The sequence below is a fragment of the Macadamia integrifolia genome, chromosome 11 (genome assembly GCF_013358625.1).
Source record: "Macadamia integrifolia cultivar HAES 741 chromosome 11, SCU_Mint_v3, whole genome shotgun sequence".
In the NCBI taxonomy this organism is placed as follows: domain Eukaryota; kingdom Viridiplantae; phylum Streptophyta; class Magnoliopsida; order Proteales; family Proteaceae; genus Macadamia; species Macadamia integrifolia.
Genome location: NC_056567.1, coordinates 12,145,041 through 12,159,621, shown reverse-complemented (window position 1 = coordinate 12,159,621; position 14,581 = coordinate 12,145,041). Strand labels below are relative to the sequence as shown.

Here is a 14,581-nt window from a genome sequence, read left to right as displayed (position 1 = left end):
GTGGGGATAGCAGAACTGTAATTTTTTTGAAGTTCAAATTAAACCTCATGGGAGATCACGTGTGGGCAGGGGTGTAACTGGGAATAAAGAAAGAATTAACAGATAAAGAGAGGGGCAAAGTGTAATTTTCAGAAGTTTAAAAGTAAAAGAGAAAATAAGGCTTAGGGAGTGTTTGCCTGTTTGGGTTACCGACAGACACAAGACAGTAGGTCTCCCACTTGGAGAGGGATCCCAGTAGTGTTCTCTCTTGATTGAACCAAGGGAGTTGGTGACACCTGCGCTGGAAACAAGGGAGATCAATGGGATTTCAGGGCGAGGAGTCCCATGGACTTGCGGCAGCGATTGGAGCCACCGTTGGGAGTCGGCCTACTAGTGATGGGACTTGCAGGTATGTGTTCAGGCAAGTCTATTCTTGACTTTTCTTCTTCCTCCTCTTCTCCTTCTTCTTGTTTTCTGCTTCTCTTTCTCTTCTCGTCTTCTAATTGTCTTCTCTCTCTGCTGTTTTTTTTTTCTTCTCTTTTCTGCTTGCCTTCCTGCTGCACTTCTTCTTCTGATTTCTGTGTCTCTCTTCTCTTCTTCTTCTGTTTCTTTCTTTGGCTTCTGCGCTGCTTCTTGTTCTCTCTCTCTTTTTTTTTCCTCTTCTTGTCGCTACTGGCAGAACCTAGAAAGGGGGAGATGGATTGATTGCATAGTAGGGGAAAGAGGGCGATGGGGTTTTTCTGTTGGAAATGATGGGATTTTTTTTTTTTTTTAGTTCTCAGTTTTTGTAAACTGAAACAAAGAATGGGGAAGGGAAGAAAGGAGATGGGGAGGAATGAGATCCTTCGGCTCTGATACCAAGTTGATGGAGGGCCTTAGGGAAGAAGGGAAGAATCACACAAAAGGGAGGGGAGGAAATTTACACGACCAAGCATAACCACAAAGTTCACCCAAATAATTAACACATCATTCAATTCATTCGCTATGTCCATCAACTACAACCAATATATAGAAAATAAAGACATGAAATTAGAAACTCTACTAACATAGTATTTAGTCTAAACTAGGAAATAATCATAAAATGAAACTAATGCAAAGGAAATAAATCCTAACTCCTACATTCAAATCTGGAAAATAAAAGGCATGAAATAAAATACTAAGTAACTACTAATTTTATTTCCAACCCTTGTTGGACCAAAACCCTAGGCTGGACCGGTTCTTCTTGGTTCTTGCCTTCCAAAGCCGGTCATGTTGGTCCAACCAGGTAAGGGCAGCCATATCTGTATCACTTTGTCTTGTGTCAAACCATTTATAGGCCACCCTTCTTTTTATAGACATTATTAAGACTATTCATTTCTTTCTTGACACACTATGACTAGATATCTTTCATCTTTTTTATTTGGCAGATAACCTATAACTACTTAGATAACACCCCACCCCAAAAGAAAAAAGAGAGAAAAAAACTTAAAACTACTTTGGATAAAATTCCTAGTTCCCATCCAAGTAAATAATGCTTTTCATACCCCTATGAGTGGACCCTTTCAAATAATAGATAAGAACTGCAAGTATTACAACGTAAGCTGATGTCAGGGGGGTTAAAACTTGGCTATGTGGCCATATTCTTGACCATGAAAGCACTGAGTCTTGCTACTACTAGCCATGGGGGCTTTATCCTTGTTGTCAATATGAGAGGGTGTAGGGGTGGGGGCTGGTCAACCCATGGGTCTGGTAACTGCCGTAGTCTTCCTGTTCTCCCCGACTTGATGGCCATCTCCTCATGGAAACTCTCAATAGCTCTTCTGCACGCAGGGCCTTCTAGAAATAGTCCTAAAGGTCATAGATATCTATCATGCCGATCTCCTTTGGATCTCTGGTATAGTGGTATCAGTCCCAATTTAAAATGGGACAGCATCTGATCATCATCTTCATTCAGTCCTATACATGATACAAGTTCGTCAAAGTGCTGCATATAACCCACTACTGATTTGCTCCTTGCTGCAGTGAGTTGAGCTGGTCATGTAGGCGTGCTTTGAAAGTGGTGGAAGATATTTACCCTTCAATTCGTCCTTCATCTGAAGCCAAGTGCTAGGGGCTGCCCCCCTTTGCTGTAGCCTTCTGTCATATTTGTTCCATCATTTTCGGGCCGGACTACTAATTTAGTCCGTGCAAACTTCATCTTCGTTGGCTTTGTCAATTTCATACATATCAAAGTAATCATCTAAACATGAAAGGCAATCATAGAATACCTGTGGATTGTGCTTACGGTTGTACTTCATCAGCTCCAAGTACACCTTATGTGAGTCATCGTTTCGACAATGTGGCGGCCCCACATCAAAATAAGCGTGGTTGTGGTCCTCCAAAGTATGCACAGGAGTAAGGGTTCTTTGAGGTCCTCTTCGCTGGCCATTAGTGGCCATGGAATGTAACTGTGTTTCCTAATTAGCTCTAGGTGGTCTAGTAAACTCAGCCGTAGGGTCGTTAATCCTTTGCTCAACAAGAGCCATTTGATTTGTGAGTTGCCTAACCAAGTCGGTTAGTTGATTTATGGATTCTTGCATGTTCTATGGATTAGAAGCCTGTGGATCACTGTTAGCCATAAGCTTTGCTCCCAAATGATGTGTTCTAGGTAGGAAAGATATGAATAATAGAACACAATGATCCTGAACAAACACAATCTGGCAGAATCTTAAAATTTAAATGAAACAGAATCTATCTCTCAGATGAATCGAAATTTGAATAAGATAACCGTAGTACTAAGTCCCTCTGAGAATCGAAAGGATCCAACGGTAGGATCTGTTGTAATGGCACACAATAGAATTAGAAGGTTAGCCATTAACAGAATTACAAAGTAATAAAGAAACTGGCATAACTTGTAATCGGTTAATCTGATGGACATCAAATTTTGAACATAAGCACTAACATTGGAGAACAACATACTAAAAGATGGCGTCCATCAAAGGGCTGGATTACTCAAATTAGCAAGTTACTTGTTACAGCCTGAATTAGCAAGTAACAGAATACTGTCAACAGAAATGCAACACAGTGAATACTATTAACATACAATGACTATAACAGTGGGAAAAGCTGATGGGAAAACTAGATAAAACTCCATAACTGTGGTCTGATAAAACAACAGATTTGTACAAAAACTAATCTGCTGAATCATAGGAGTAACAGAACCGGTAACCTGCAATGAAATTGGGTTAGGACAGCAGTAATAACAGGTCATCAAACAAGAGGAAACTTTAGAGATCAGTTCTGGAATTTCCTTGCTAGAAGTTGACTAACAGAATGGTAATAGGAGAGAAAAAAATAAAGAAAGAAGAAAGTAGAAGAAGAGAGATAAAGATCTGGCTTCACCACCATGACCAAGCTATGCTTCACCACCAACCTCCTCAAAGGCTTCACCACCCTCTGCTGCTACTAGTTCATCATAGGAGCAAGAGCATCTTGAGAAGAGCAGTTTTTGGCTTTGTCAAACTCGTGGGCTAACTTCTCCCACCTCACTTTTATTTATAGCATTCCAAAACTATTACAAGAAATAGAAAGTAATAAAAGGAAAGACAATATGAGAGAATTTCTATGACTTAGCCTTTATGACACTAACATGTGTCCTATTGTGCTGTAGTTAAAACTTAAAGAGGTGGGCCTGTAATGGGCTTAAGTGGCTTAACTTGTTTTAACCCACCCATAATGGGCCCAAAACAGTCTTAGAACAAGTGATTTAAAATCCCAAGAAACAAATGATTTAAAAGCCCAGCATGGGCTGTTTAAATAGCCTATTGAATGGGCTGTTTTAAACAGCTAAAGGGGGCCTGTCTGATGGCCCTTGTGCCTCTTTGAGTAAACCATTTGAAGGATATGCTCAAGACTTCTTCAGCTCATAGGTCTACACCGACGAATGAGGAAAGGAAGATTGAGCTTCATAAGGTTGATGGAAAGAAGCCAGGGGTCTCTAAAGGTAATGGTTGGCTGAAAAATATGGGGCCAAATTATGGTGAGAAAGGTCACTTTGGCAACAAGTGTCCCAAAAAGACCCATCCTCTGAATTTAATTGATGAGATATTGGAAAATGATGACGCGGAGGTTTTTAAGGGTTGTCCTTGTAATCTAGATGATGACCTCAACGATGGTCATGATGACGAGGTTGAAGCTAACTCAGTTAGTCTTACTTCTTCCACCAACGGACTTAGAGAAGGCTCCCCTCTTCTGATAGAAGGGTATAATACAATATGATGAGGATTCAACAACAGTACCATGGTTTTAGGAATCGGATCAGATCGGTCTGAATCTGTGGGGTTGGAATTGGCCTTGTTTGATTCCGATTCTTGGCCAATATCGTATCTCTAGATTGGTACGAATGAAGGGTAGTAAGGTCGAAAAATCAATTTTTTTAATGATAACTTGGAGTATTTCTGTCCTGTATACCATATGATGGTGCATGAAACACCACCACGTTTAAGCAAGAAGGGCGAATGCTTATGATGTTGCCTCATTTGTTGATAGATATGCCTCAATGGCTACAATTTTCTCCTTTAGTTGTGGGTCACTCGCTCCTCCCCACTCATAAATAAAGAAGGTGACAGACGATGTTGTCTCATAGAGAATTAAAGTGGGATGGATGAAGTGGAGAAGTGCGACCGGAGTATTGTCTGACCGACGAATCCCTTTAAAGCTTAAAGGAAAATTCTATAGGACTTTTGTATAACTGACTATGATGTATGGAGCAGAATGTTGGACAATTAAGAAGTATGTTCTCTATATGTAGCAGAGATGAGGATGCTAAGAAGGATGTGTTGAAAAACTAGGAAGGTTAAAGTAAGGAATGAATGTATTAGGGCTGATTTGGGAGTTGCCCAGATCAATGGCAAGCTTTGAGAAGGTCGTTTGAGGTAGTATGGCCATGTCCAATGGAGGCCTAGGGATGCCCTAGTAAGGACTGATCGGATCCCAATAGAAGGAGCTAGAAGAGCTAAGGGCAGACCTAAATTGACCGTAGAAGTAGTGAGGAAGGATATGCATAGTCTTGGTCTTGTCCCAAGTATGGCCTCTGATAGAGCCGATTAGAGGGCAAGGATCCATGTTCCCGACCCCATTTAGCTGAGATTTTCCTGACTTTCTGGGCTGTGCCCAGGGTTTAAAGTATCAGCCGTATCGTATCGGTATCGGTATCGGTATCGGTGGGTATCGATTTGTATCATATTGTGTATCATATCAGTATCTGTCAAAAGGTTACTATATGATAGGTTTTAAGATTGGTCCATATTGTATTGATATCAATGTGTATCGATATGATATGCGATACCGATACTTTGAACCTTGGTTGTGCCTCTTTCCTTTTACTTTCATTTCTCCTTTTTTGTTTTGACATCTGATTTCCATATTTTCTTTTGGAAGGATCCATGTAGCCGACCCCATTAAGTTGGGATAAGGCTGATTTTGTTGTTTCTTGGGTTCGCGACCTAACTCGAGAGAATTGAGTTCTTTTAAGAGTGGGAGAGCTGATGCATTTTCATACTGAATAAATTAGGAGTTGTTTTATATGTAATTCCCCCCCCCCCCTTTGATAGAGTCATAGGAGATGGGTTGGCGTGTTTGATTCAAACTCTAGTTCAGTTATAGAGTCTGAAGAGGTTTGGTTTCTTGTCTACAAATTTTTAAATAGATGCATGTAAGTCCATCACTGGACTGATTATTTGTAATTGAATTTGATGATTGGGCTTACCTGTTGGTTGCTGCTCGTGAGTACTGATCTCTCTTCTTCTTTATCGATTCTGACCAGGGTCCCTACTCCTCCTAGGCCCTTGAGTTACTGACCTCCTCAGAAGTTTCTGGTCAATCAAAGGCCGATGAGCTAGTTCTCTCACTCGAAACTGAACTGGTCCTTTGCCCTAGTAGTTTCTATCGTGAGGAAGTGGAAGAGAGGCTGTTTCTAAGTTTCGTACCTATGACCAACATGTTGCAATAGTGCAACATATCTTGAACTATGCCTACATATTTACTTGAAACACTTCTCTTCTCTAATACTTGCCAAATTAACTCTGTAGGGACTCTTATCACAAGTTTTTCCAAGTCAATAAAGAACATATGGAGACCCTTGTTACATTCTCTAAATCTTTCCATTAGTATCTTAAGCAAATAAATAGCTTATGTAGTTGATCTTCTTGGGAAAAGACCAAACTGGTTATCCATAATATTAATTCTTGTCTCAGGCTGGTTTCAATTACTCTCTCTCTCTCTCTCTCTCATAATTTTATAGTATGAATCATAAGTTTTATTACTTTATAGTTATTTCAACTTTGAATATCACCTTATTTTTATAAGTCGAAACCACAATGCTTCTCCTCCATTCATTTGCCATTTTTCTTGTGTTCATGATCTTATTAAAGAACTTAGTTAGCCAAGTTTTTCCATAGGTTGTTAAGCTTGTCCACACCTTTATTAGAATACGATCTGGACCTATTGCCTTACCTATTTTCATCTTCTTTAGAGCTTCTTTTACTTCATACATCCACATTTTATATATATATATATATATCTAAGGTTTGTGGTTTCTTCATAGCTATTGCTACCTTCTAAAACACTATTAATTGCATTTTTTTCATTTAGTAAATCATTAAAGGGAGGAGGTTACGTATGCCGCCAGATTTCCTGGAGCTAGCAGCTCAACCAATGGGAGGGGCATAGGGGACTTTTTAAGGGGAGGAGGAGAGAGATAGACACAGATCTGGGCATACCAGCAGCATACACAACCTTTTTCCGTCATTTAAAGTAGTTTTTTCCATCTCTCTTTAATATCCTCATTATTTATTCATATTTTATCTTCTTCACTTTTAATGCATCTAATGGTTACAATATGTACTGTTCCTTTCCTCATTTTAGCTAGTTTTCAATATCTTTTTTCCCTTCCTTTGTGCTCAAATTTCTTAGTCCTTGCCTTTTCTACTATTTTTTAGCTTTATTTCTAGCAAATTTGTACCTTTTAAATTTTCTTCATCCTTGGTTATTTGCCTTTTTAAAAATGTTGTTGTAAATTGTAATGGCTGCTTGAACTTCATCATCCCACCTCCAAGTTTCCCTAGATGAATGTCGTTTTCCTTTAGATTCACCTAGAACTTTGTTAGCAACATTCTTAATATAAGTAGTCATCTCGTTCAACATCATATTAGTGTCTCCATTGAAGTCCCATTTTCCTTGTTTTACTAATTTATTAGTAAATGTTTTCAACTTTACTCCTTTTAAACTCCACCATTATCCTAAGGTAAATAATCAGATTTCTTACAATTGAGCGTTTTAAAACACATATCATGACCAGTAAGCTATCTTGCGTGGTTAAGCTCTTCCCTGGTATACCTTACCTTGCAATCTTTACATAATAATCTATCGGTTCTTCTAGTTACAAAGAAATCTATTTGGCTACTATTTTTTCCACTTTCGAAAGTTAGTGTTCTCTCTTTCCAGAATATGTGTTTACTATTGATAAATCATAGACCACAAAAAATTATAAAAATTAAAGTCCCCTCATTCCTCTCTTCAAAACCATATTCTTCATGAACTCTTTCATAATTTTGCTATCTCTTCCAACATGCCCACTATAATAATCTTTTATCCTTGACCAATTCCTTAAACTAATCTATCCATGCGTTCTCAAAAATTTTCTTAATATTTTCATCCAACCCTATTTGAAGTGCGTAGGCACTAATTATATTGGTTACCTCTTTTTCTAACACAAGCTTGATGGATATTATCCTATCACCGATTCTTGTAACTTCCACATAATTTTTAAATCTTATCTACTTTTATTTTCACCACACTTCTATTATTTGTTTCCCCAATATACCGATGTTTAAAGTCATCTAATTCCTTAGTTTTTTACCCTTCATCTAGTATTTTGTATGCTAGCTAGCTATGTTACTTCTTCTCATTCTATATATGTGAATTCTAAACTCTTTCCCGTTAAAAGTTTCTATGCTCCAAGATGCTAATCTAATACTACGTTTCTGGACTAAGTTTTATAACCGCACTCTTCCATGGTGCTAGAACCTTTGCCTACTTGTCACCGCAACCGGGCCGCTGAAGCGGTGCTTCAATTATAGGGGTCACCCTAGCTAACCCTTGATCACCATTCATTACACCTAGGTCATAGTGCAACACGTTGCTTCTGGGGGACGCCTCTTTTGGGTGGACACTCTTTAACATAAGGCCGAGAATATAATGGTCTTGGATCCATGCAAAAGGGTTTGGCTCATGTTTCTATAGTGCCGGCTTCCGACCTGATGCACACCACCCCTTATCTTGCATCCAGGCTTGGGGCCGGTAGCATAAAACACTGGTTGAGTTTACCATGCTATAACTTGTAGATGATAAATAAACTTCATGTAGAATCATCAATCAAATGTGTACGTGACGTCAAGGGAAATAATCCATAAATATTTTGGGTAGTGGATCTCCTTTCTGGCTGTGGAAGAGGCTCCTCCTTCAGCGTCTCCCATATCTGCCATGAGGCAGCCTAGTTGTTGCTGAAACCACATGTTTGTTGTTGTCTATAGACTATACCATGTCAACCCATGCTCATTGCAAGTTTCAGGAAATGTGTTTTGCCTTGTGGAAATGTTCAAAAGCCAAAACTTTGAAAAGACTTTGATGGCTGAAAATACGAGGGAATTAGTCTATTATAGATTTATATCTATGGGTATATGATTGAGATGGGTCAGAAAATCTGATGTGCACTGGATCCAGAGGGTAGCCTAGTTGTTTCTGAAACCTCACGCTTATTGTTCTCTCTTTCTCTCTCTCTCTCTCTCTCTCTATTTCTTGGCGTTTCACTTCATTCCCCCCCCCCTTTTTCAATTTTTTATTTTACTTTTAGAAGCAGTACTGTTGGGACTGCGCTTTATTGTTCTACCACCTGATAATTACTCTTCATTCAGAAATCAGAATCAGTGCAAAACTTTCAAAACCCTGTAGTTGCCACACTGTTGCCCTAGTTTCTTTACATATTAGGTAGGTCAGGTGGTGAGGAAGTGTCTTTAGCATTTCTCTATTTAAAACCTTTTCCTTGTAAGACATTTCAGACTTGTTCTTATTATCTCACTCAAATTACATCATCGGAAAATAACTTACACCGTGTAATGCAGGCCTAGTCCATAAATTGGTCATATTTTACTATCTATGGGCTATCAATTCTTTGGGTTTTATTTGTAATGGGTTGAATCATAATGCCCAATTTGACGACCCCAAACTTGGCCTAGGGTTTTCGGACATCAGCGGTCCACAAGATCTTGAAATTCTAGGCGATAATGAACCGGAGTAGTATCCACACATAACATAAGTGCAAGCAAAAGTTAACGAAACTAATATAATATTAAAATTTAAAGTTCAATTATCTATCTGCCATCCAACTTTAATCAAAGTCTATATCATCTAAAGATAAAAATCATTGTCTTCTTCGAAATCATAAGCAATGTTCTGCTGATCAAAAATAGGTTCAACATTCGCATCCTCTCCACAATAGTCCTCACCAACGTCATCTGTAAGTTAAGAGGGTAAGTCTCTAGGAAGAAACTTAGTAAGTAGAACCACCACACTAAATAGATTTGAAATCACGATCATACAACCAATCCTCACCTCAACATTATAATGCCAATGTTGATAGGGCGAGACCGCAACAATAAAGTCATCCAAGAACGAAAATACATATAACAAACAAATTCGAAATTCAAGTTTGATCAATACTCTCATTCCACCCTGGTAAGTCTTTATGTGAACATGAAATCAGCTTCAATTTTTGTTAAAATCACCAAAACAACTATAAATAACAAAACAATGATCAGGTCTCACATCCCTCAATCAAAGCCGGTAATGTAAAGCATTATTACCACAACAAACAATGCATCTCATACATGAAAATAGTAAAATTATGTAAATCAAAATTGAAAGAATACTTGCACAAACAAAAACTCAAGGGGTATAAGAATCATGTAATGCACATAGTACATTACTCCATGCAATCATAATCATAACTTAGCACTTAATATTAGTAACTAACATTATGTAATCAATGTACAATTTGGAAAATTCTGCTACGTACACATAATGCAAATCATGGAATAAAATTCAAAGTCGTTCCTCATTCTCTCATGTACATAACATTAGGTTTGTAAAATCAAATTTTTAATGACAAAACACTATGAAATCCAAGGTTTAGAATAGATCTAGTTTTTATAAAATTTTCTTTTGGATAATACTATAAACATAAGGAAGTTAGGGTACAAGTTCCACTCAACTTGATGTCGTTCCAAGTATTGGTTTCGTTTATCGTTCAAAATAGAATAATCCTTGTTCTTCCTAAACAATTTCGTTAAACTTCTGCGTTAACCTACTCTGCCTACTAATATAGAAAAAAAAAAAATCTCTGGAATTCCGAATAAGTTGAAATTAGATCCTATTGAAACCTAACAAAACACACACACACACACACACACACACACACACACACACACACACACACATATATATATATATAGAAGTCTCATACGAATTTAACATAAGAATAACCTTCTTAGGTTAGGTATCAATCCCTCTAAAAAAGGTCTTCAAATTGTAACAGATTTTGGCCAAAAAATTTGAAAAACTCATTAACCCACTTTCCCAAACTTAAATCACTTCTAACTTTTTCAGAAATGTAAAAGACTTGTTACGGTAAAAAATCAGATAAAAACTCGAAGTCTATATTCCTCTGTCCCTACCCCCATTCTCGGGTACAGAAAACTTCCCTGACATTGACTTATTCGAGTACATGAATTTTTTGGTGTATCAAACTAACTCCAAATTTAATGAAATTTTAGGTCATATAAACACATGTATACCCAATAATTATTTCAGATCATAAAACAATCCCTAGCTATGTTCAATAATATGAACAATCTCAGAATACTGTCCAACCCAGAAAATACTCTTTAACATGTCAAAATCTTATTTTCTCTCTCATCAAACCCATAATCCAAAATTCCATAGCTTTAAATCATGGTCTATCCCCAAGTAGAACATAAAAAAATAATTAAATCATAGGCTAAAAAATTTTACATTGTCAAAACCTTGATTTCTTTTCACCTTTTCTTCTTTGTCTTCCTTTTCCTCTTTCTTCCCCACGATACCTCCTTTTTTTCTTTTCCTTTTGCTTTTCCTTTAAATAGAGGGTGAGAGACAAGAGAGCCACATTTTGGCTTCTCTCTCCCCTCCTTAATTCATCTCCAAGTCTATCTCTCCCTTTCCTACTTTATCTCCCTTTATGCTCAAGGCTATCCATCTCTCCACTCCCTAATTCATCTCCAAGCCTATCTCTCCATTTTCGGATTCATCTCCAACTCTCTCTCTTCTCTATTCTAGTCACAACTCACAATCGATCTCCAACTCTCTCTCTTTTCCTACTTTATCTCCCTCACTTTATGCTCGATGCTATCCAAATTTCAAAGGGAAGGTCCACGATTTTATTAGGAAAGCCTTCATTTGTTAATTATTAATTAGCAACAATTAATTAGTTATGGTTGTTTGGTTAGTGAGGTGGTATATATATATAATTCTTAATTAAATAATTCAATATTAAGGTTGAGATTAATAGAAAATAAAAAAAAAAGTTAAATTATAGTCCAGTGGCAAAATGGTAAATCAAGGTTTAAATGGTAATTTATAGGGTAAAAACTAGGGGTGTCAATCGATCGGGCTGGGCTGGGCTGGTCTTGGACGGGCCTATGCCCTCGGTCCATGACCTACCTATTTAAGGAATGAGTCGGTCTTGATTGGTGTCGTGTCGGACTCTGTCAGGTTCCGGGCTTTAATCGGGCTTCTCCTAATCGGGCTAATTGGTCTATAATCAGGGCTTAAATGGGGTAATGTATCAATAAAGCCTTGAACGGGCCTTGAACGGTCTTTACTTTTCTTAGATATAAGATACTTTAATTTATTTTATTAAATTATCAACAATTTTAAAAAGATATTATATTTAATTACAGTCAATAATTGATAAAAATATCAATATATATCCTATTCTGGGCCTCCCAAAAAAAACCTATATAAACGATCGGGCTAAACGTGTTGGTCCCAGTCAAGCTTGTAAACGGGCCGGACCGGTCGGGATGCCCATCGGGCTTACCCCTTGCTCCTTGTACTACCTATTTATGAATGGGCCGGACTTAGGCTCGACACGTTTATTAGGTCCAGGTCGGGCCATAAACGTGTCAGGCTCGGTCAGGCCTACCGGTGTGGGCTTGGAATTGACACCCCTAGTAAAAACCCTAAAATTGTAGTTACATCTAATGGATGATTTTTAGCACTTACCAAGTACTGATTCACCCTCAATGGTCTGGTATCCCCACTTTAAGTCACCCTGACCCTACAATGGTCAAAAAACAAAAATACCTTTGAGTCAGATTTTAGGGTATTACACCCAAAGTGGGGGTTTAACGAGGTGTATGAAAATAGAAATTTCATCAGTATTGGGGTCTAAAAGGTAATGTAGTTGGCTTTAGTTTTGTTATTAAATAAGTCCAATTTTTAGTTGGGTGGGGCTCAAGTTATCTGGAATACTTAGGCTTCAACTATTCTTATTACTTAAGTATTTGGAGTCTTTGTTAGTTAAGTTAGCCTAGCTACCTAAGAGTTTCAGATTTAGAACTCTTGTTTTCTTATAAATATATACCCCCCTCCCCCCAATGATGATGATTAATGGAATAGAATACATAATTTGGATTTGAATTGTGTAACCAAGAAGGCTCTCTTTTCGCTCTCTTCCTTTTCATCAGTTACTATTCATGGGTACTGTTCGCAGTCCCATAACGGCCCCCTATTTCTTCTCTCTTTCTTTTCCCAATGCAGGCTACTAAAACTAGGAAGTCAGCAAGCCTTTTTCGACCTTGTTTTATCAGGAAATAGTTTATATATGGGTCTGTGGAGCATCTGATCTGTTTCTGATTCCTCGACTGGAATCTAGGATTGGCTGGTTGCATTACCATGGGATCTCATCCTTTGAATGCCAGTCAACTTATCTATACTCTATAGCCCCTGCTGCCAGAGTATTCAGAACCAATTTTTTAATCTCTTGGATACTAAAGTTCTCCTATCTTCTTGATCGCGATCTTTGTTTGTTTGTTTGTTTTAACATTATTTGCTCCCCAAGGTTTCTTTCATTGCCTTATTAACCTCTGAGCATTACTTTATTATTTCTTATTTTGTCGACTGCTTTATGCTTGTCAGTTTTGTTATTTTTGCCCCCTTCACCACATGCTCTGTTCATTAATTTGATACTGTTGGTCATAATCATGAAAAATATCCCATGGTTTTCCGTGTGTGTGTGTGTGTTCTTTTTGTTTTGTTTTTGTTTTTTCCCCTCCTGCTTTGATGTTTTGAGCTCAATCTTTAGATTTCTGTTCACTATTTTTATTGCCTTCTTATAGGCGGAAAGTGCAATTGCTGCTCTTAATTGCAGCGGGGTGGTGTTGGGATCCTTGCCAATAAGGTATGTTTCATGAACTTTCAACATCCTGTGGTGTAACCTTTGTAGTCAGGTATCTTGGGGGTTCTTAGTTGCTTAAATAATTTGGATGCAGGGTAAGCCCATCAAAGACCCCAGTTCGGCCACGCGCTCCTCGTCCACCCATGCATTGAATCATTGCATGACTCTCCAGATGAATATCGTTGCTATACATATATATAAATATATACATACATATACACCAACACTCTGGTCAGGCTATTTAATTTATAGTTTTGTTCCTTGCATCCTAGCCTGGGTGGTTGTTATCTATGGGGTTATGTATTGCTCTTTTTAGCATGTAGGGTTGGGTGGAACTTCGAGGCTTTGAAAGAGTTTATTGCTGCATATTAAGGTGAACTGTAGGGATGTCCCTAAAAACAAGTACTCTCCTGATGTTTCTAACTTAAAGAAGGCTGCACTTTGAGACAAGGGAAGGTGTCTGATATGTGTTATGAATGGTCTAACAAAGTTGTTTTAGCCTAGAAATTCATGCTTACATTGGATGTGCCATGAACTTAATTTCTACTACTGCAATAGAGAAGCAAAAATGGAATTACCATCACCCTATGAGATCCAGTATTTGTGGTATTGAGAGCCTACAATTGACTGATCGGTCCTAGTGAGTGACTCATTTATGATTATAAAAGGGAGCTTTTTATGTCCATTGGGTAATCTGCATAGTGTGTTTTTAGATATTTGATCTTGGCCATTAACTTCATCGCGACCCCAATCACCATTGTGGTGAATTTGGTTTCTCTAAACCTCCTAGGGTGTTGTGTTGGGTTTTGGGGGTGGGGGGGGGGGTTGTTTATATGTTGTAGCGGCCTTTGGTAACAGGATCCACAATCTGAAATTCCGAACAATTTACTGACCAGATTTTAGTTTTGGATTAGTTTTGCAATGTACAGGGTAATAACCCCCAACGCAACTTTTCTTATTTAACAATTTAGGCTGGTATTTTGTTTTGAAACCATACCACTCCCCCCAGGTAAAGTGAAAAAAAGGAAAAAAAAGAAGAAGAAGAAGATCCGGACGGTGTATGCGATCTTTCATGCTCTTTAGGGCTCCAGA

General features: G+C 38.0%; 1 protein-coding gene across 1 annotated transcript in view; it reads left to right on the top strand.

The window, feature by feature from the left end:
* LOC122093743 (polyadenylate-binding protein-interacting protein 12-like) overlaps positions 1 to 13,939 on the top strand; it is a 21,696-nt gene extending 7,757 nt beyond the window's left edge. The window contains exons 9-10 of the mRNA XM_042664207.1: positions 13,431 to 13,492; positions 13,584 to 13,939. Coding sequence (XP_042520141.1) covers positions 13,431 to 13,492; positions 13,584 to 13,641 — 120 coding nt within the window. The 3' untranslated portion in view covers positions 13,642 to 13,939. The remainder of the gene's footprint in view (positions 1 to 13,430; positions 13,493 to 13,583) is intronic.
* Positions 13,940 to 14,581: the final 642 nt, after the last annotated feature.